Raw genomic sequence first — 23,680 nt, forward strand, 5'->3', positions numbered from 1 at the left:
TCTTTTTGCATTGTGATAAAGAGATTTAATTGCGAAATGTCTGAAAATTCCGGTAATTGTCTATACACCTATTGTCAAAAGCTGAGGTTTTCTGAACAGTTAAAGGAAACCTGTCGCCAGCATTTTACCTATTGAAATCTACTCACCCCTCGCTGGCCACTGCTGTCAAAAGTTCATTACCGTTATCCCCTCTCCTAAACTCCTCCAACCGTAAATATCGGTCTACAAACATTTTGCACCTTTTAGGGTAATAATCCAGCAGTCTCGTCTGTTGTTCTTATGTCCGCCCACCGCCGAGAACTGACCCACCATGAATGCTGTCAATCAAAAGTAAGCTGTCGCTCAAAAGTAAGGAGGCGGGGTTAACTCGGGAAGACTTGAGGAATGAAGATTGGACTCTTTTCGAGCGAAGATTGGACTCTTTTCGAGCAAAGATTGGACTCTTTTCGAGCAAAGATTGGACTCTTTTCGAGCAAAGATTGGACTCTCCGAGCGAAGATTGGACTCTTTTCGAGCGAAGATTGGACTCTTTTCGAGCGAAGATTGGACTCTTTTCGAGCGAAGATTGGACTCTTTTCGAGCGAAGATTGGACTCTTTTCGAGCGAAGATTGGACTCTTTTCGAGCGAAGATTGGACTCTTTTCGAGCGAAGATTGGACTCTTTTCGAGCGAAGATTGGACTCTTTTCGAGCGAAGATTGGACTCTTTTCGAGCGAAGATTGGACTCTTTTCGAGCGAAGATTGGACTCTTTTCGAGCGAAGATTGGACTCTTTTCGAGCGAAGATTGGACTCTTTTCGAGCGAAGATTGGACTCTTTTCGAGCGAAGATTGGACTCTTTTCGAGCGAAGATTGGACTCTTTTCGAGCGAAGATTGGACTCTTTTCGAGCGAAGATTGGACTCTTTTCGAGCGAAGATTGGACTCTTTTCGAGCGAAGATTGGACTCTTTTCGAGCGAAGATTGGACTCTTTTCGAGCGAAGATTGGACTCTTTTCGAGCGAAGATTGGACTCTTTTCGAGCGAAGATTGGACTCTTTTCGAGCGAAGATTGGACTCTTTTCGAGCGAAGATTGGACTCTTTTCGAGCGAAGATTGGACTCTTTTCTGCTCATTGGCATATGGTGCAGGAACACTGAAAAACTGAATACTAAAGCTACAGAGTCGACTTGGAAGATAATTATAGGTTACATAGAAATATATTTTTCACCCACTTCCACCAGGTATTGCTGGTTTAATAGGTGAAATGCTGGTGACAGGTTCCCTTTAGGGTTGCAAGGTTTCCTGAACTTGCTAGTTAGCATTTATGTTATTTTGTTTATCTATCTGTTTCTTTGAAATTCCCATTTATGTCATGGAGACTTGTCAGAGCTTCTCATCAATCAGTTAGGGGTCCATGAGCCAGGATTCTCATTGATGACTAGAGCGAAAGGACACGCGTCTCTGAATATTGACAGCACTTTTATTAAAGTCTATGGTAACTCTATCAACCAAGCCTTGGTTATATCAGTGGGGATTAAGCTCCTGTACCTCCAGCAACAAAAACTGATATATGTTAAGCAGGTGAACTGTAGTATATTGTAAAGGTCTCTTTGTTTGTTGGTTTTTTTTAGTTTGGAGGGAAGTTGGTCACATTTGGGTCTGAGAAGACTCAACCAACCCAACAGCATCCACAAGCTGAACATTTCCACGTGTATGTCAGTCAAGTGGTCACCGAGGAGGAGTTCCTGAACCGCTCTAATAAACTGCAGGATGTGGTCAGCACATGTGCATTTCTTGAATACTGCCAGAAAAAAATTGATGATGCAAAGAATGACTTTGAGAAAAATGTGTGGTCATTTCTAAAGGTTAGTTTATTACCTGTTTTGCACTTGCTCTTATTTCATGGTCTCCATGCTGAATTAATATATTTTTGAAACGACACTATTTACTATGATGATGTAATTTTTTAGTTGACCTTCTGGAATAGACTATGAGCTCATTGAATCCCTAGTGTGTGCTGGAGAACATTTGTAGGGAGCTGCCCTGGAAATGTTTGGGAAATATGATGAATCATTATGTAAAGCTAGATGTTTTTTTTTATTTCTTACTTAAACTTCCTATTATTATTCTTAGGTTAATTTTGAAGAAGATTCTCGGGGCAAGTATCTAGAGCTTCTAGGATTCCGAAAGGAAGATCTTGGAGCAAAGGTAACAATCTATCTAGGGGTCCTATTACACGGCTGTGTAAACAAGCGCCATTCAACAAGGCAGCTCGTTGATCGGTGCTCGTTTGTTCTTTTCTCAAGGAGCTGTGATTTCTTATGTATAGGGGCGAGCGCTCGTTACTCCGAGCGCTCGCCCCTATACATTTTCATAATGTTGGCAGCACATCTCCCTGATTACACAGGAAGATGTGCTGCCGACAACAATAACTTTTATTGTTGCATAAAAGATCAGATCTATTTCTCCTCTTGCCTGTATTGTGCCACAAGTTTGCATGCTGTTTTTATTTCTCGGCGGCAAGTAACTGGATTACTGAATTATGGTTATGTTCACATGGCGGGTTTTCTTCCTGAAAAATCTAACGTGAGTTTGCAATAGTATCCACGGCAGAAATTTGAGTCTGACCTTCGGATTTCTGCCGCGGATTTGCAGTTTGATCTGCCATGGATCCACGTTTGAATTAGTTCCATTAAATAAGGCTAAACCACGTGGCAACCCGCACAGAATCCACTTCAAGACAAGTTACATAATTTTTTCTTTTTTTTTTCGCTGGGAAATTTCCGTTGTCTGAATGACACGGATTTCGGCACAGAATCCATGGAAAACTTCTGCCTAATTCTATATTTACTACAGTATCTCTCCCTGTTTAAAGGCAACATAGACCTTTAAGTCATTCTGCAACTGCCTTCCACTTTTTCTGCAGGTTTATGAGCCTTTTCTTTTGTGGCACTTTTTTCAATGGACTGTAATAGTGGGGACCATATCTAAACTATACATGCCACGAGGTGGTTTTTTGACCCATTTGTAGGTACAAGTAAAATTGAAATACTTAATGTTTCTTTTTCTGTTCCAGATTGCATCTGTTTTAAGCCATAAAGATAGAACGGATCAGGTAAGTTGATATAAAATGTGTGTGTCTGTGTGCACAGAAGAAATATTTTAATAAAAAATTTATTCTACATGAAACTTTTGCTGTGATTTATCACAGTTTGCATGTTAGAAACCTCATCTACATCTGTCAGCCAGTGAATAAATAAAACCACTATAGAACAACTACTGAAATAGTGTGCTTTAATTTTCTAACCATCAAAATGACAGCAATTGTTTTTCCCATGTAAATTCTGTGTAAAGTTTAGGGCTCATTCAGACTAGCGTAATACTCGTCTGTGTGCTGTCTGTTGAAATAACTGACCGCACACGGACCCATTAATTTCAATGGGGCTATTTAGACATGCGTGTTTTTTCACGCAGCGTGTGGCCGTTGCGTGAAACTCACTGCATGTCCTATATTGGTGCGTTTTTGCGCACTTTGTCACCCATTGAAATCTATGGGTGCGTGAAAAACACGGAAAGTACACGGACAACATCCGTGTGCTGTCTGTGTTTCACGCATCAGTTTCAAAGAAATACAGAGAAATAACAGTTACATAGGCTAAAAAAGACACCGGTCCATCAAGTTCAATTAATAATAATTTAAAAAAAAAGTGCTTGCACGGTCGTGGAAAATGCATGCCACACACAAAGCACACTGATGGCACAAGGATATGAACAGCTGGAAATACTCTGCATTTTTTACGCACGCAAATCAGACATGTTCGTGTGAATTTAGCCTTACTGTAATCTACTGCTCTATTGTCAAGCAAAATCAGTTTTTACTTACATAGCAGAGAGGACGGACTAAAGGAAGTGGGGCTTTGTCTCTTCACTACCTGCCTATACAAGTCTATGGAGAAGGAAGGGGGTAAGCAGGAGTAGGTAGCAGAGCGAGAAAGACACCGACATGCTGCCCATATAAGTCTATGGAGGGGGGAGGAGAGAGAAACACAGACAGCTGCCCATAGAAGTCTAAGGGGAAAAGAAAACAGGAGACTGGAGCAGAGAGAGGAGACACAGGCTGCCTCTTAGAGTAATATGTCGCCCCAGTGCTGGATTCTCAGCTACACTGCTCATTGCTGTATAATGTCCTCCATGTTGCTTCATCTTCTAGATAAGTAGATATATATATTTATATATATTATGTGATAGATAGAAGAGCAGGATTCTCCTCTACTCTGTGTGTAGTATATAGTAGACCTAATAGCGGTTAGGCTCCACCCACTAGCTCAGAGACAGCTGAGAATTAGAGAAAGAGCCTGCAGAGGTAAAATCTCCTAAATAATGCAGATTATAAGTCCTATAGTGTCCAGAAATAGTGTTATTCCTCATGTACACACATATGACTGCTATTGTGGACAGCTTATTCTGAAAAGTTAGGTACACTTTAACGTATTAGCCAGGAGCTTTTTCCGGAGTATACGTCAAGCGTAAACCAAAAATGTGATGTGAATGGGGCATATGCTATTGCTTGGTAAGTAAGTAGAATGCCTTTAAGCTGTGTCCCTGCAGAATTTACTTTGTCCCTTAGCTTTGGACATTATCTGCATTTGTCTATGAGTTCCAAATTAATTAATGCTGTCTCACTGGTGGATCTGAGATCTGACACGCAGTGTCGGTGCTCAAAACAGTCTCTGCCCCTGCGAGGGGCAAATGCATCTTTATTTGTAAGAAATAGCCAAAAGAAATACAATGTCATCAAGTCTTGTCACGTTGCCTTTGTATGGCTGGGTTCACACGAGCATGTTACGGAAGGCAAGGACGGAACGTATTTCGGCCGCAAGTCCCGGACCGAACACACTGCAGGGAGCCGGGCTCCTAGCATCATAGTTATGTACGACGCTAGGAGTCCCTGCCTTTGCGTGGAACTACTGTCCCGTACTGAAAACATGATTACAGTACGGGACAGTTGTCCTGCAGCACTTTTAGGTTCACACATATAAAGATATTAAAATATTTTTGACAGCTATTATAAATGAAAATAGATACTGACTGAAATATAATATTCGGGCTGATCACTGATAAACATTAAGGAAAATGCTTCCATAATCCACATGGTTGCAGTCATTTAAAAAGTTTGTTGTTGTCATTCTGCTTCTTTAACCCCTTAGTGACCACCAATACGCCTTTTCACGGCAGCCCACTCTAAGTCCTGCACGGGTGTCCCGTGCAGGCTGGAGCCGGGGCTCGGCTGTCTGATGACAGCCGGGCTCCTGCTCCAACGGCCGCGATCAAAGTTTTTTTTGTTATTTTTAAACTCTTGTTTATTGAGAACTGTTGCATAAAACCAGCCAGACATTCTTGACTGTAGAATAAATCACATGGATATACAACGTATACATACATAGTCATATAATCAAAGTACTTTAAATTACATTCCACCTTGCAAATGAGATATAGGAACATAAAAACATCAGTGCTTGTAATTGTGTACAAGGAGGCATTATTCACTGTGCAATAGTAAATATACGTGATTTTTCCCTTGAGTAATATATATGTTTCACTGGATAAATACCAGTGGGAATTTTTTGGTTAGAACCCAACCTTTAATGTGAGATTTATTTCACTTTTTAGCAATTTAAGATAGTGATACAATTGTATCTATAAAGTTTGTTCACTAGTGCTTGCGCACTTTACATTGACATATGTAATAAATTCGGATAGGACAAGGATGCGTAATGAGATTTAAATGGGTAATACCATCACACTAGTATTTATATTTTATTTTAGACTTTTCCTGGTTTTTATTTATTTTTATATATTTTTTAAAATTATTATATTTAAATATTTTAGTTCCAAGTTGGGACCGGTACCCCCCCCCCCTGTCACAAAGTGTGTACCAGGAACTGATGCAACAACTGCAGCTGCTGCTGTGAGTTCCTTTATGAATCTCTTGTATTTCAGCTACTGTTGCTATAGATATCTCTGTGCAGATTAAAGGATAGGTTCTAACCAAATATCCCATATATGAGAGAACGTATTAACGTATTACAACCACGATTCTCATAGATAATCTTTTCAAAGGGTATCACAGAGTTTACTAAGCCTTTCCGTTGACTAATGGATGGGAATCGATCATTCATCCAATGTTGTACTATAGTTTTCCTTGCTAAAAATAAAGTTTCTCTCAAAAAAATTCTAGTGTGGCGTCTCCATGTCTCTTCATCTAATATAACAAACAAACAAACAAACCTTAGGACATAAAGGGACATTTTCATGCAACATGGAAGATCATGGGGATATTATGTCAAGCCAAAAGTCCCAGATGAAGTGACATGCCCATATCATGTGCCAAAAATCTGCTTCTGGAGCATGACCACGTAAACATTCTGTAGAGGGCAATCTTCCCATCTTAAATATCCTAAGGGGGGTTAAATATGCCTCGTGTATTATACATAACTATCATTTTATTGTTTGCGGAAGGAGAAACATGGATGTGGGATTTTAAAATATCCCTCCAGTCATCTGGTTGAATGTCAGGGATCCATTGGTTTCATCTACTCTCCACCATAAGCGGTGATGAATTTACCATTATCATATCATAACCCAATTGTTTGTGTAAGGGCAAGGGTGTAATAGAGGTACTTAAAGTAGTCACTTCGAGGGAACCAAGCTAACACTACCAATGACATGGGCCAAATGATGTTCCGAATTGGGAAGAACCTCTCCAGGCATCCGCGACTTCATGGCCCTCAGCTGGCAGCAACTTGGGCCTTTTGGAGCTTGAATAACCCAAGCTTGGGTCTAGAGCTACCCCATATAAATGGAGATAATAAGGAGTTAAGCGTTTTAAAAAAATGTTTTACAACAACTGGGCTGCGTTGGAGTTCATAAAGAAATTTGGGCAATAGAATCATTTTAATCAAGTTTATACGGCCAGATACGGAAAGCGGCAAGTTACTCCAGACATTAAATTTGGAGAGTGTGTAGCCCAGTAGTGGTAAAATGTTAAGGGAAAGGTCTAAATCTGAAAGTTTGGTTATAAAAATGACCAAATATTTGAAATTGTCTACTAGAGGTAATGGGGACAGCTCAGACAGTTCAGGGGTTGGTACTTTAGATAAGGACATTAAGGAGGATTTCCCCCAATTAATAGAAAGACCAGAATATCGTCCAAATTGTTCAATAATATTTATAACTGAAGTGTATCACGTACATTGTCCATGAAGAGCACCATATCATCCGCATATAGGCCAATGGTGTCTGTGCGATCTGCTATAGTTATACCTGTAATAAGTGGAGAGGAACGGATCCTCAGAGCCAAGGCCTCGATCGGTAAACTAAAAAGAGCTGGTGACGGGGCATCCCTGACGCGTACCTCTCTGGAGAGTAAATGATGGAGACAACATATTATTCACTAAAACATTAGCTCGAGGTGAAGCATATATTATTTGAATCCATTTTCTAAACGTAGGGCCAAAACCAAATTTCTCAAGGCAAGCAAAGAGAAAAGGCCATTCAACTGAATCAAAAGCCTTTGTCGCATCTAAAGATGCCAAAGCCCAGTTATTGTCTTGCAACGTGCTACACTGAACTATAGTCTGTACTCTCCTAATACTTCTAGAAGTACTTTTACCTGGCATGAACCCAGTTTGGTCAGGGTGTATCAAGTCGAGGATGACACTATTTAGTCTCATAGCAAGAATTTTGGTCAATATCTTATAGTCCACATTCACCAAAGATTTGGGACGGTAAGAACCGCAGTCCATAGGATCCTTATCGGGTTTAAGCAAAACCACTACGGAAAATGGGACAACGCTGATGGCCTGTCCGCTACTAAGTATGGGCCATCAATTTTAAAGTCCTGAAAAAATCCTTTAACCCCCTTCGCGCACCACGTAGTAATAGCACGTCCTGGTGCGGGGGGTGATGTATAGAGCGGGCTCACTCTGCGGGTATCAGCTGTGTATTACAGCTGACACCTGGGACGAACGGCCAGGAACAGCCTAATGAAGGCTCCCAGCTTTGCCTTCACTCTGCCTCTGTTAAACCGTGCAGGGCTTAACCCTCTCCCGTCGCTAAACTAGCTATTTACGTCAGGAGAGGGTTATTTAAATAATGGCACTCGCTCAGAAGCAGAGACCCAGCGGCAATGTTTGTGACCATAGACATCTCTGTTCGCAAACATTTAACCCCTCAGATGCCGTGGTCAGATGGTGGAGGAGTTTTCTTACTTTCACTTTCAGTATTGGGCTGGTCAGTGGCTCCCGAGCAGCGAGATCGCTGGAGCGGGTCGTTACAATTGCGAAGATACCAAATTTATATAGTTTTCTTATGTTTTCCTACTTTTACACAGTAAAAACACTTTTTTTTATTTTTTGTAATCGTTTTATAGTTGACGATCATTACGGATGCAGCGATACCAAATATGTGTAACCCTTTTTTCCTTTTCATAATAAAGCGTTTTGTAAGGGGAAAAAAGGTGGGTTTTTTATTTTTATTTTTTACTTGGGACTTTCATTTATTTATTATAAACTTTATTCAAATTTTGTGGTGGTCCCGCTTTTGCAGTGAGGATGGCCAGGGTCTCGAGAGCAAGCCTGCTAGCGCAAGCGTGTTAGTTCCCTGCCCGGCCCTATAGGTCTATAGATGACTTCAGGGTATGCAAAGTAGCAGCCCTGGTGCCGTTCATTAGTGCTGCGCACCTTCTACATTGCCGATGCTGCTATAAGGATTGTATTTAGCGGCATCAGGAGCATGATGTCACCTGATGATGTCCAGGCCCCTCCTGAGCCCGTTCCAACACTCATTTGGGGGGGCGGGGTTTACCATGGCTTAAGATATTGGCATAAATTCTAGTTCAAGTCTACGCTTGCTCATAGCAAGTGTAGATTTCATGTTTTGGCGCCTGGACAGGCAAAGAAGTGCCAAATTTATTGAGAGGCGTGCGTCTCTTAACACATTTGTCACATTTTACTCTTGTACAGTTCAGTTTGAGACGCCAGTCTTAATAAATTCCCCCGATGGTGTGTTGCCAATATAAGGCTATGACATCAGAAACTCCTTTCCAGTTACTTGTACTCAGACAATGGTCACATTTGTAGAATAGAGAGAGCTTGAGTAAGTTAAACTGTTTCCTATATTGGACAATAAGTAATGGGCTGCATTGTAAGCTTCTAACCTATAAAAAAAAACTAAAAGAATTCCAGCTGATAAGCTTAAAGGCAGTTTACACCAAACAACCAATCGGCGGTTTGAATTTTTTTTCTGAGAATCTGATAGACATTTTCCATCAGTACAATCATCTGGGAAGAGTTTCCTCACGCCTGGCGGACTGTGTCATTGTTTCCTAGTGATCGCTATCAAGAGAGCCGCGTGCTAGACAGGCTAAAGTAACGTAAATGTGACTGTGCTGATCACTATACGGTCTTATAGTGGGCAATATATCATTGTGATCCTTCGGAAAGGAACAGAGCTAATGATCATTGCATTGATAGATATGGAATCTAGCAATGAATTATTTTTCGGGTGTCTAACTGCGAAGATCTGTACACTTGCTAGTCTCTGCGTTCTTCACTGCCCATCACTTTGTTTGCTTTTCTATAAATGAGAAATCAAATCCATTTTTTTAACCAGAGCAAGATTTAGTTCATGGTGGAAACCTTTTTTTTCGGAAAAAAACTCTTGTTCTCTACCTTTTTTAAATGGGCTTTGCGGTTATTTGTTAAAAAAGTTTATCATTGTGTAATGAACAATGAACGGCTATGCATCTTTTTGAAGCACTTTTTTTACATCCAGAGGCTGAAAATCTGAACAAACCTAAAACTCTTTTTGCTGAAAACATCCTATGTAGACAATCCTCTGTGAGCTAAATACATCATTCTGTCACCTGACTTGTTACAATATATCGGTGTTCTTAACATGTTTCAGCCTTAAAGGGAATGTGTCGCTAGAAATTATTATTATTTTTTTTTTTTTCAGTTAAACAGTATTTGAGTGATTACACATTGTTTTTAAATTTTTTTAATTTTTTCACAAGCCAGGAAATATTATAAATTAGATTCGAATTTATAACATTTCCATGTGCTGGTCACTAAAGGGAGCAGTTCCCAGAATTGCAGCCTGGTCACTGTGGTAAAGCAACCTAATTGATTGATGCTGCAAATTTGGGGTGGACACACTCTTTCTAGTGTCCTCACACAATCCCCCCTCCCTTATTCTGGCTAGTGCCAGGAGAAGGAGGGGTTTGAATCTTCAAACCTCCTACACTGTGTGCCGCCATTTTCTGAGCGAATGCACAGTGTAGGAGGGTTAGATACAGGGCTCAGCAGACCGTATCACACAAACATAAATTACCTGCTCCTGCCGCCACTGGTCTACGCTCCTATTCCTTGCGCCTTCACTTCCTTGAACATGCGGCCGGAAGTCGTCATCTTACTGTCCGGCAGCGGCTTATGGTCCACATGAAAATGGCGCCGGATTTCGCTCTACGAACGAGCTTTGTTTTGGTCTGTGTGGGAGCGACGCATGCGCCATTCCCACACAGACGGCGTACGTTTCAGAGAATGGAACGGCTCCCTCATTCTTTATGGGGATGTATGTGCCGTATTCCGTCTCTGTGTCGTTAATCGACACATACAGAGATTAAAAAATAAATGGCAGCCCCCATAGAGAAGTAAAAGTAAGAACACAGTAAAAAGTTTAAAGTCACGACACTAATAAATACAATTTTTGTTTTATATTTTATTAAAAGCAATATAATAAAAAAATAAATAAAATTCATGACACCTTCCCTTTAAATCCAGTCTGTTTAGCTCACAGAAGATTGCCTAGACTGGACGCAATTATAGAAAACGCTTGGCTTTGGGTCTGTTGCATACGATTACTTTACACGTCAATTAAAGGGGCTGTCCAGGATTAGAAAAACATGGCTGCTTTCTATAAGAATCATCGCCACACCTATCCATAGGTTGTCTGGTATTGCAACTCAGCTCAATTGAAGTGAATGGGGCTGGGCTGAAATACCACATACAACCTATGGACAGGAGTAATGCTGTTTTTTGATTGAAGCAGCCATGATTTTCTAATCCTGGACAACCCCTTTAAGATTTATGCTCATAGACCTTGGAAGCCTGCATGTTTTTATGATCATTTGAAGCGCCATGAACTTTGTCTTCTCCACGTTGATTTCTATCTAAACGGCTTTTTTTCTGGTCTTTAATTCTTCTGTACTTTGTTTTGCATTTCTTACTGTATTTACATAAAAGACTGTCAAAGAAACTGACCAGGCTCTATCGAATGATGAGGAAGAAAATGATCCGTCAGAGGAGCTGATCTTGGGGGAGGTACTTTTTACCTTCTATAATGCTACTGTGCTCTGTCCTGTGGTCTCCACCTCCGTATTGTCGCAGCTGCCCTGCTTGCAAGATGCTTACTAACAATCAAAAACCTGAAAAGTGGATTTCTAGGATTGCGTGTTTCAAATTGTTTCTGCTAATAATTTTAAAGCAATTTTGTTTGTGTAAGTGCTTTGCTCTTTAGTTGCTGAGAATATCATCCAGGAGTGTGCTGCGATACCTCCATGTGAACAGTGTTTAGTATGGGCAATGAATTCGGTGTTTTTCTTACTGTTGTTTTTTTTGTTTTTTAAGAATATAAACGCAGATAGAGGAGAAGGTGGCGACGCCGTCCCGTCAGGTGAAACGTTTAATATATCAGTGAGCGGAGGTAAATTTATTACCACCACAGTGCATGTTGTGACAGTGATTTTGTTCCTTTGTGACAGTGGACAGCTTAATGTGTAAATTCATGTCATCAGAGGGACCGCGTATGAATCGCAGACTAACACACATTTCTAAATGTGTGTGCCTAAGGCTACATTCACACAAACGTGGCCAACCTCGGAGGTGGAAAACTGCAGATTTTCACGTCGAAGGTGCACTTGTGCGAGATGCGTTATCACGCATCCCTCCATAGACTAGAGTCTATGGAGGGATGCGTGAAGCGCAAAAAAATAGGACATGTCCTATTTTTTCACGGACCCTTCACACGCTCCGTTGAAACAAAGGTCATGTGAACGGCCCCATTGAAATACATGAGTCGGTGTGACGGACGTTGTTTTAACGGCCATCACACAGACGACATACACGCTCGTCTGAATAAGCCGTAGAGTATGAACACGGGTAATGCAAAGCCTTTGCTTTCTCACTTCCTTGGAAGAATGTACAGATACTTGAAATGACAAATTCGTTCTTTGCCCAGTAATTGCCCAACCAATATCAGTTACTGCAATGAGAATGCTCTGTTTCCTTTGGCAGTTTATATCTTCATCTGTATAAGTAAATTATTAGTAGTTCATTACACCATCAATGTCTACACTTAAACTAATAAATCTTGGTGTCCTTTTGTAAACATTTTCTCTGCTGGTTATATCTAGCCGGGGTTGTATTTATTTATTCAGATGCCTGGCACAGACTGGGCAATGAAGTGCATTCTAAGTGCACTTGGTAGCATGAATTGATTTAAAGAGGCTCTGTTACCAGATTTTGCAACCCCTATCTGCTATTGCAGCAGATAGGCGCTGCAATGTAGATAAGAGTAACGTTTTTATTTTTAAAAAACGAGCATTTTTGGCCAAGATATGACCATTTTTGTATTTATGTAAATGAGGCTTGCAAAAGTCCAAGTGGGCGTGTTTAAAGTAAAAGTCCAACTGGTCGTGTATTGTGTTCGTTACATCAGGGCGTGTTTACTTCTTTTACTAGCTGCGCGTTGTGTATAGAAGTATCATCCACTTCTCTTCAGAACGCCCAGCTTCTGGCAGTGCAGACACAGCCGTGTTCTCGAGAGATCACGCTGTGACGTCACTCACTTCCTGCCCCAGGTCCTGCATCGTGTCGGCCACATCGGCACCAGAGGCTACATTTGATTCTGCAGCAGCATCAGCGTTTGCAGGTAAGTCGATGTAGCTACTTACCTGCAAACGCTGATGCTGCTGCAGAATCAACTGGTTCCAATGTGGCCGACACGATGCAGGACCTGGGGCAGGAAGTGATGTCACAGCGTGATCTCTCGAGAACACGCTGTGTGTCTGCACTGCCAGAAGCTGGGTGTTAACGAACAGAAGTGGATGATGCTGATTCGTCCGCATCATACACTCCCATTCCCAACGCCCAGCTAGTAAAAGAGGTAAAAACGCCCCGATGTACGCACATAATACACGCCCAGTTGGACTTTTACTGTAAACACGCCCAGTTGTACTTTTGCAAGCCTCATTTGCATAAATACAAAAATGGTCATAACTTGGCCAAAAATGCTTGTTTTTTAAAAATAAAAACGTTACTGTAATCTACATTGCAGCGCCTATCTGCTGCAATAGCAGATAGGGGTTGCAAAATCTGGTGACAGAGCCTCTTTAAGCAGGTTGGAAGAAAACTGGAACTATGAGCCTGACATGACAACATCTGAGTGGACGTCTTCAGCCCCATAAATTTGTAGACCGCCCAGTCATTGCATGACCTTTTACAGCTATCACTGTATGGAAGTTCGGGGCTGAGGTCAAGTTTTATGATGTATTGTCTTTAATCAGGTTGACATTTTCTAAGTAAAGTATTTGAAAGCTTTTTAATATTGCATCACTGCCTAACCTTACTGGTATATTTACTTTGTGTTGATAGATGTTGATGGACTTATCACCCAAGCTTTGCTGACGGGTAACTTTGAAAGTGCAGTCGATCTTTGTTTACATGATAATCGTATGGCTGATGCAATCATTCTGGCCATTGCTGGAGGATCTGATTTATTGGTCAAGACGCAAAAAAAATACTTCGCTAAATCTCAAAGCAAAATAACAAGGGTATGTTTTTTTTTTTTCTACTTTTTTTTTATATATAATTTTTCTGGTGTGTGTCTTTACGCATTGCTGAAAAAAGTGCTCGGCCATGCAGTTGAGGTATAAATGTTGTTCATAACTCGGACAGAAGGGAAGAAAACAAGTGTGTAAGTTGGGTTGTGCATCAGGGATCCCGTCTAGGGAGGTCTGGTGGATTTGCTGTGCTATTGAGGGTTCTGCCAGGAAGTCTTGGACCTGGCATCTCCTGCTCCTGATCCATTCCCTAAAAAAAACGTACCAGATATTTAGCACCTTAACCCGTTAGTGACCATCAATACGCCTTTTCACGGTGGCCACTAACGGGCTTTATTCTGATGCATACGCCTTTTCACGGACAGGCAGTAATACACTGCAATGCAGAAGTATTGCAGTGTATTATAAAAGTGATCGGACTATCGCATAGTGAAGTCCCCTAGTGGGACTAGTAAAAAAGTTTCATAAAGATATTAATAAATAAATAAGTCTGCCTATAGTAGAGGTCTGCCTCTGGCATGACCTAGCAGATGCCTGTCCGTTGTAAAAGGACAGGCAGTAATACACTGCAAAACAGAAGTATTGCAGCGTATTATAAAAGTGATTGGACGATCGCATAGTGAAGTCCCCTAGTAGGACAAGTAAAAAAGTTTTAAAAAAAAAGTTTAATAAATAAAGAAGTGAAAAAAAATTAAAAACCAACTTTTTCCCCTTACAAAATGCTTTTATTATGAAGAAAAAAAGTTACACATATTTGGTATCGCTGCGTCCGTAACGACACCAACTATAAAGCTATTATGTTATTTAACCCGCTCGGTGAACGCTGTAAAAAATAAAATATAAAACAATGCCATCATTGCTGTTTTCTGTTCATCCATCCTTCAAACAAATTTGATAAAAAGTGATCAAAAAGTCACATCTACTCCAAAATGGTACCGATAGAAACTACAAGTCGTCCCACAACAAAAAGCCCTCATACAACCGCATCGGCCGAAATATAAAAACGTTATGGCTCTTCAAATATGGAGACACAAAAGCACATAATTTTGAAAAAACTGTGTTTTTACTGTGTAAAAGTAGTAAAACATAAGAAAACTATATAAACTTGGTATCATCGCAATCGTAACAACCCGCTGAATAAAGTTATGTTATTTATACCACACGGTAAACGGCGTAAATTAAAGACGCATAAAAAGAGTTGCGAAATTGCTGTTTTTTTTTCCCCCCAAAAGAAGTTAACAAAAGTTAATCAATAAATTATATGTACCCCAAAATAATTCTATTAAAAATACCAATTGTTCCGCAAAAAACAGGACCTTATACAGCCATGTCGACACAAAAATCAAAAAGTTATAGCTCTTGGAATGTGACGATGGGAAAACATAAAAAATAGCTTGGTCATTAAGGTTTAAAATAGTGCAACATGTAGAGGTAGTAATGGTTGGCACTACCTGTAGCTTGCAGCATCACAGATTCCTGTGCTTGTGCTTACTGGGACTTGTGGTTCGACAGCCTTTATGTAGCGGTGTTCAGTGCGTATGAAAGCAAGACTTTAGGAAATGTCAACATGTAGAAAAATAGACAGCACGGCACTCACCACTTGCAAAAAAGGTTTCTTTTTATTCTATGTTGAGGCAGGCAACACGGGATTAGAAGACAATATAGCCTACGACCGTTTCACGTCCTCCAGATGCTTTATCAAGGCATCTCACTCTTCAGCTCTCGTCAGACGAGCACAAGACTGATCTCTCGCAAGAGATCACAGTCTTGTCCTTGTCTGCCGAGAGCTGAAGAGGGAGAGCAGGCGCGCTCTCCTCTCTCCATCTCTTGCACTGTCCGCATCAGTGACACGCCCCCTTGCCATTGCAGGCCCCCTTGCCAGTTTGGCAGCCAAGTACAAGACTGATCTCCCGCGAGAGATCAGTCTTGTCCTGTCTGCCGTCAGCTGAAGAGTGAGAGCGTGCGCATGCACACGCTCTCCTCTCCAGATCTTGCTGTAACACTGTCCGTTGCTGATTGGACAGTGTCACAGCGATAGTAACATGCCCCCTTGCCATTACACACCCCCATTGACAGTTCAGGGGGTTATTTAAATATCGGTCGTCAAATATAACGGGACCGATATCGAAATAACGGAGATGGGTAGAAAAAAAATGTAAAGTGCCCCAGGGGTTGTGCAGCCCTGCCCATTACATGCTGCACGTGTATGGACAGGTGAAAGGTTCTATTTAATAAAGTGATAAGTGAAGTTGTGCAAATAACAAATATGTCCTCTACCTTTTCAGCCAATCAGATTGCAGTATTTTGCTAACAATATACTCTTTTAACATGACAAGATGCTCTTGCAAGTTTTTGATTCTGTCGCTGCCTTTGTTTAGATACTGATTGGATACAATGTGTTTTTATTTAGCTAATCACAGCTGTCGTTACCAAGAACTGGAGCGATATTGTTGAATCATGTGATCTTAAGAATTGGAGAGAAGCCCTAGCTGCAGTGCTGACCTATGCAAGGCCGGAAGAATTTGCTTCTCTATGCGGTATGAATATGTTTTTTTTTTTGTTTTATGGGTAATTTTTTCAAATAGAAAAACAAGTTCTTGTGTCTTCCATAGCATAGCAAGAAGCCAAATTATTTGTTTTATCTTGCTTAGAGCACAGCAGAAATTGTATATCCAGACTCTCTATATTTTGACAACACCACGGTTTTACTTTTAGGCGGGATTCACACGAACGGGTTGTTCCCGAGCCCGAGTGCCGGCCGGTAAAATCGGCCATTCTGCCAGGCCGGCTTGCATAAAGTTTTGCATCCGTGCCGGGCCGGGCAGATCCGGACAGTGACATCAGCGGCAGAAGTACGTGACTTTGCTGTGTCCATATATTGACAGTGTAGTCATGCACTTCTCCTGTAGCGGCATCCCCGGCCATAGAGTCGGGGATTCCGCTGCAGAAGTGCGTGACTTCGCTGTGTCCATATATGGACAGTGTAGTCACTCACTTCTCCTGTAGCGGAATCCCCGGCCATAGAGTCGGGGATTCCGCTGCAGAAGTGAGTGACTTCGCTGTGTCCATATCTGGACAGTGTAGTCACGCACTTCTCCTGTAGCGGAATCCCCAATCCCCTGCCGGGGATTGGGGATTCCGACTCCTACAGCGAGCAATAAAAGACCCTCCTCCTCACATGCACTCTGCACTGTGAGGAGGAGGAGAGAGAGTGCGCGAGCGACGGTAGACCCGGCCATCACTCGGGACACATTCCGGTGATGGCCGGGTATTACCCGGCCCCATAGACTTCTATGGGAGCCGGGCGGCCGGGCACCCGGCTGAAAATAGAGCATGTCCTAAATCGGTCGTGTGAATAGCCCCATTAGGGGTCTATTATTCCTAATGCAGCCGGGTGCCGGCCGATTTATGAACGGCCGGCTCCCGGCCGGGAAACCCTGTCGTGTGAGTCCCGCCTTACACAATATTTGAGAATATAACATATAACAGCTTAACGTAGATGAGTTTATATATTTTTTGCACTTTTTATAAAATATAGGTTATGTGCGATAACAGTATAGGAATTACCTTAGAGATTATATTATTTGGACTATGAGTGTATTCCACGTGGCAAAATAAGCACATGGGTGCAGCAATATTTGGCTGAATAAGCTAATATATAGATATGGTTATTTTTTTATGGCTAGCTGAAGAAAATGCTGTTGACCATGATCTAAACCCTCTTATTACAGATCTTTTGGGCTCCAGACTTGAAAAGGAGGGTGATCAGTCTCTTCAGGCACAAGCCTCTCTATGCTACATCTGTGCTGGAAATGTAGAAAAACTGGTGGCCTGCGGGACCAAAGCTCAGGATGGAGTCAGCCCACTCTCTCTTCAGGTGAATGTTTTCAACTCTTTATCCACAAATTTCTTAGGATTATGCTCTCCACTCTTTAAAACCCTTCGTCCTAGTTGTTAAAAGCGTTTGAACAATGCTGACAATGTCCATTTTTCACATCAGAAAGCTATGCTTTGTGGTCACGATTAAGTTAGATAGTTTTTGCTCTTGTCTAGTTAGGATTACAGTAGCTACAAGTCACCCAGTGCAATTTCAAGAGAACATATTCAGACCTCATTCACACAGGGTTTTTGTTTTGGCATTTTAAGCTGCATGAAAAATATGTATACAAAAACTCGTGTCTTTTTTAAATTTTTACTGGTTATTTTTGAGGTCCTGTTGAAAAACCCTGTGGATAAAAAAAAAAAAAAAAGCCAGAAGCACGCACCATAATCTTAGAGCATGCTCCCTTTTATATAAAAACCAAAATGCTTTTTATGTAGGCTTTCTCATATTTTACCATAGACTTTAAGCTAACATCTGGCCACAGCGGATTTGCCCCCAAAAACGTGCTGAAATATGCCACCTAAAACGCTGTGTAAAACAAGTCTAAAGAGTCATTTTAATCGCCATCAGGGCAAAACACGAGAAGTTACATTTATACAAAATATGTTGCCATCTAAAAGTTCATTGTTTAGTGCTGCAGTGTTGTGAAGTTAACCCTCTGGCAACTTTAATAGGGTTTTCCGGGATTAGGTAAGATTGATGGCCTATTTTTAGGATTGGCATTAACCCCTTAAGGACGCAGCCTAGTTTGGGCCTTAAGGCTCAGAGCCCATTTTTCAAATCTGACATATTTCACTTTATGTGGTAATAACGTCGGAATGCTTAAACCTATCCAAGCGATTCTGAGATTGTTTTCTCGTGACACTTTGGGCTTCATGTTCGTGGTAAAATTTGGTCGATATATTCAGTCTTTATTTGTGAAAAATTGCAAAATTTAGAGAAAATTTACAAAAAATAGCATTTTTCAGAATTTAAATGCATCTGCTTGAAAAACAGACGGTTATACCACCCAAAATAGTTACTAGTTCACATTTCCCATATGTCTACTTTTGATTGGCATCGTTTTTTGAACATTCTTTTATTTTTCTTGGACGTTACAAGGCTTAGAACATAAACAGCAATTTCTCATATTCTTAAGAAAATTTCAAAAGCCTTTTTTTGAAGGTGCCAGTTCAGTTCTGAAGTGGATTTGAGGGGACTATGTGTTAGAAACCCCCATAAAACACCCCATTTTAAAAACTAGACCCCTCAAAGTATTCAAAACAGCATATAGAAAGTTTTTTAACCCTTCAGGCATTTCACAGGAATTAAAGCAAAGTGGAAATTAAATTTGCAAATTTCATTTTTTCTGCTGAATTTCAATTTTATTCAATTTTTTTTTAGTAACAGAGAAGGTTTTACCAGAGAAACACTACTAAATATGTATTGTCCAGATTCTGCAGTTTTTAGAAATGTCCCACATGTGGCCCTACTGCGCTCGTGGACTAAAACACAAGCCCTAGAAGCAAAGAAGCACCTAGTGCATTTTGAGGCCTCTTTTTTATTAGAATATATTTTAGGCAGCATGCCAGGTTTGAAGAGGCGTTGAGGTATCAAAACAATGGAAACCCACCAGAAGTGACCCCATTTTGGAAATTACACCCCTCAAGGAATTCATTTATGGTTTTTGTTATCATTTTGACCGCACAGTTTTTTCACAGCACCTATTTGAATTGGGCTGTGAAATGAAAAAAATGATATTTTTTCCAATAAAATGTCATTTTTGATCAAATTTTCTTATTTTCACAGGGAACAACATACCCCATTTTGTTGCCCAATTTGTCCTTAGTGCGGCAATACCCCATTTGTGGTGATAAACTGCCGTTTGGGCCCATGGGAGGGCTCAGAAGGAAAGGAGCGCTATGTGTTTGTTGGAGTCCAGATTTTGCTGGATTGGTTTTCGGGTGCCATGTCGCATTTGCAGAGCCCCAGAGGTATCAAAGCAATGGAAACCCACCAGAAGTGACCCCATTTTGGAAACTACACCCCTCAAGGAATTCATTTATGGTTTTTGTTATCATTTTGACCGCACAGTTTTTTCACAGCACCTATTTGAATTGGGCTGTGAAATGAAAAAAATGATATTTTTTCCAATAAGATGTCATTTTTGATCAAAATTTCTTATTTTCACAAGGAACAACATACCCCATTTTGTTGCCCAATTTGTCCTTAGTGCGGCAATACCCCATTTGTGGTGATAAACTGCCCTTTGGGCCCATGGGAGGGCTCAGAAGGAAAGGACCACCATTTGGCCTACTGGAGCTTTTCTGGTGCTAAGTCATGTGTGCAGAAGCCCCTGAGGTACCAGTACAGTTGAAACCCCCGAGAAGTGACCCCATTTTAAAAACTACACCCCTTAAGACATTCATCTAGAGGTGTAGTGAGCATTTTGACCCCACAGGTACTGTGTAAAAGATAATGCGCAGCAGATGGTGCAGTGTGAGATTTGCAATTTTATATATGTATATGCCATTTCAGTGTCCAATATAGTGTGCCCAGCATGCGCCACCGGAGATATACACCCCTTAAATTGTAATGTGGGTTCTCCTGGGTACGACAATACCCTACATGTGGCTGTTATCAGCTGCCTGGGCATACGGCAGGGCTCAGAAGGGAAAGATGAGGGGGGTAAGCTGTGCGGAGTGCATCAGGGTAAATTGAAAATCAAGGGATGTATGATACATTTTAAAACAATCTTTTATACAGAGCCCTGGTTTTTCGGGACACGTGTCACATTGGTATATTGTGTTCTTCCTTATCCCCCTCTTATAGCAGACTCTGCACCTCTTTTGACTCTTTCCCTTTCCACCGGTTTGGGGACCTTCTCCTGGAAAGTGTTGCCCTGGTACGATGCGCCCCCCCCTTCCTGGTCCCTAAAGATTAGATCTTGAAATTCCAGGAAAGTTCCCCTCTGGCCTGCACATCGACGTAGCACATACGCATTGTACAAAGCCATCTGTATGATGTGCCCGGCCAGCTTCTTATACCTCACCGCATGGCGCTGTAGGGCTTCAGGACTTGATTTGACAAGTCCATCCCTCCCATGTACCTATTGTAGTCCAGGATGCAGTCTGGTTTGGGGGTGGCCTTTCCTTCATATATCCTAAATCTGTAGGTATACCCTGATGCACTCTCGCAGCTTATACATCTTCACGCCATACCTTGCCCTCTTACCTGGCAGGTACTGGCGGAATTGAACCCTCCCTTTAAAATGTACCAGGGACTCATCAATAGAAATACACTTCTCGGGGGTGTATGCTTGGGAAAACCGGGCACTGGAACGGTCTAATAGGGGTCTCCGTTTATACAAACGGTCAAAACTGGGGTCATCTCGGAGTGGGCACGGCTCATTATCAGTATAATGTAAGAAGCGAAGTATTGCCTCATTTATTTTTTTAGGTTCCAGTTCATTTCTGAAGTTGCTTTGAGGGGCCCATATATTAGAAACCCCTATCAAACACCCCATTTTAGAAACTAGACCCCTCAAAGTATTCACAACAGCATTTAGAAAGTTTATGAACCCTTTAGGTGTTTCACAGAAATTTAGAGCAAAGTAGAGGTGAAATTTACATTTTTTTTTTGTCAGAAAATCCTCTTTATACCATTTTTTTTATAACACAAAAGGATTTATCAGAGAAACGCAACTCAATACTTATTGCCCAGATTCTGCAGTTTAGAGAAATATCCCACATGTGGCCCTCGGGCGGTAATGGACTGAAGCACCGGCCTCCGAAGCAAAGGAGCACCTAGCGGATTTTGAGCCCTCTTTTTTATTAGGCACCATGTCCGGTTTGAAGAGGTCTTGTGGTGCCAAAACAGTGGAAACCCCCCAAAAGTGACCCCAATTTGGAAACTAGATCCCTTGAGGAATCCATTGTAGTTTTCATGGGGTGCATGCGGCTTTTTGATCAGTTTTTATTCCATTTTTAGGTGGCGTGGTGACTAATAAACAGCAATTCTACTATTGTTTTTGTATACTTTTTTTTTTACAGCGTTCACCGTGCGCTATAAATGACACATTCACTTTATTCTGCGGGGCGATACGATCACGGCGATACCAGATGTTTATAGTTTTTTTTTATGTCTTATGGCGTTTGCACAATAAAATACGTTTTGTAAACAATCATTCACTTTTTGTGTTACCTTATTCTAAGAGCCATAACGTTTTTATTTTTCAATCAATAAAGCCGTGCGAGGACTTATTTTTTGCGTAACGAACTGTATTTTCCATCAGTACCATTTTTAGGTACATGCGACTTTTTGATCTCTTTTTATTCCATTTTTTGGGAGGTGAAGTGACCAAACAATTGTGATTGTGGTACGGTTTATTAATATTTTTTTTTACGGCGTTCACCGTGCGGGATAAATAACAAAATAATTTTGTAGTTCAGGCCGTTACGGACGCGGCGATACCAATTATGTATAGTTTATTTGTTTGTTTATATATTTTTATTAATAATAAATGACTGATAAGGGAAAAAGTGGGACTTTTACTTTTATTACTTTTAAAACTTTTATTTTATTATTTTTACACATCTTTTTTTAACTTTTTTTTTACTTTATTACTTTGTCCCACTAGGGGACATGAGGGCAGGAGGCCCTGATCGCTATTCTAATACACTGCACTACATGCGTAGTGCAGTGTATTAGAACTGTCAGCTACTCACTGACAGCAAGCATAGTGGGTCCTGACGTTGTCAGGACCCACTAGGCTTCCGTCTATGGCATAGCCGGACGCCATTGTTTGGTGTCCGGTTGCCATAGTCACCATCGCCGGCCGCTATCGCGTAGCAGGCCGGCGATGGCAGCTTAACCCCTAAAAAGCCGCGATCTCTATAGAACGCGGCTTTTAAGGGGTTAATCAGCGGGGACACAGCGATCGGTCCCCGCTGTAGGAGCTGTGACAGCTGCTGAACAAGACAGCAGCGTCACAGCTCCTGTATGTGTCGGGAGGACGGCCGAAACGGCCGTTACTCCCGAGACGTACTATTACGGCATGGAGCGCGAACGATACAGCTGCCATGACGTAATAGTACGTCAAGGAGCGGGAAGGGGTTAACGTGTGATTGGAGAGGGTCAGAGCCCCGATACCTCCACAATCGGCTAAGAAAAGGGAACACTGTGCCGCTCTTGTACATCTACCTTATATTGCTGCTCAACACTATTTACGTAAGTGAGGCTGGGTTACTGTACCAGACACGTAATCATGGATGAGAGAGCTGCTGTGATCAGTAATTCAGTAAAGGGTTCACAGGTCCCTTCTACCCCCTGATCCACCAATCGTACATTGATGGGCTATCCTCTTATATCTTTATATTAACTATAGTGAGCTGTGTGGACGTGTGGACGTTGGAAGCTAGCTTATGACATGCATAAATATTGAACAGATCTCTTTTTTTTTTAACCTTTTTCTTTTGTATATAATGAATTTGTTTAGGATCTTATAGAAAAAGTGGTTATTCTTCGTAAAGCCGTGCAAGTCACGCAATCCGTGAACACACAAGATGTTGGCGTGCTCCTGGCAGATAAGATGAGTCAGTATGCCATCTTGCTGGCAGCTCAGGGAAGTCTTGCAGCTGCTATGGCATTTTTGCCCGACAACACCAACCAGGTGAGTGGAACTGGACTATCAATAAGCCCTATTAAAACACAACTAAAACACTACTCCGTTAATGGAGTGCAAGCTTTAAACCCCTTTTTCTGCCATAGAATTCATAATCTATCCTCTTTTCAGACTTGTTCATATGTTTATTATCTACTGCATATGCAGTAAGACTGTCAGAGTACCCAATCACTGTGCCCACAAGCCCACCTATTAACTGGTTGCCAACACAGGACGAGAATGCTCGTCCTGAGCGGCGGGTACTTGGCACATTAG

The 23,680-nt window shown here is 41.4% G+C and overlaps 1 protein-coding gene across 6 annotated transcripts in view; it reads left to right on the plus strand.

Moving 5' to 3' along the window:
- The window catches only part of SEC31A (SEC31 homolog A, COPII component), a 79,858-nt gene that overhangs the window by 39,367 nt on the left and 16,811 nt on the right, over positions 1-23,680 (plus strand). For 5 of the 6 annotated variants that reach the window (XM_075861212.1, XM_075861246.1, XM_075861220.1 and 2 more), the window contains exons 11-19: positions 1,612-1,845; positions 2,114-2,188; positions 3,057-3,095; positions 11,284-11,361; positions 11,668-11,743; positions 13,693-13,871; positions 16,291-16,417; positions 17,612-17,757; positions 23,240-23,413. In XM_075861212.1, the coding sequence (XP_075717327.1) occupies positions 1,612-1,845; positions 2,114-2,188; positions 3,057-3,095; positions 11,284-11,361; positions 11,668-11,743; positions 13,693-13,871; positions 16,291-16,417; positions 17,612-17,757; positions 23,240-23,413 (1,128 nt within the window). The remainder of the gene's footprint in view (positions 1-1,611; positions 1,846-2,113; positions 2,189-3,056; positions 3,096-11,283; positions 11,362-11,667; positions 11,744-13,692; positions 13,872-16,290; positions 16,418-17,611; positions 17,758-23,239; positions 23,414-23,680) is intronic. The other variant, XM_075861229.1, reaches the window with a different exon arrangement.

This window comes from Rhinoderma darwinii, chromosome 1 (genome assembly GCF_050947455.1).
Source record: "Rhinoderma darwinii isolate aRhiDar2 chromosome 1, aRhiDar2.hap1, whole genome shotgun sequence".
NCBI lineage: Eukaryota > Metazoa > Chordata > Amphibia > Anura > Rhinodermatidae > Rhinoderma > Rhinoderma darwinii.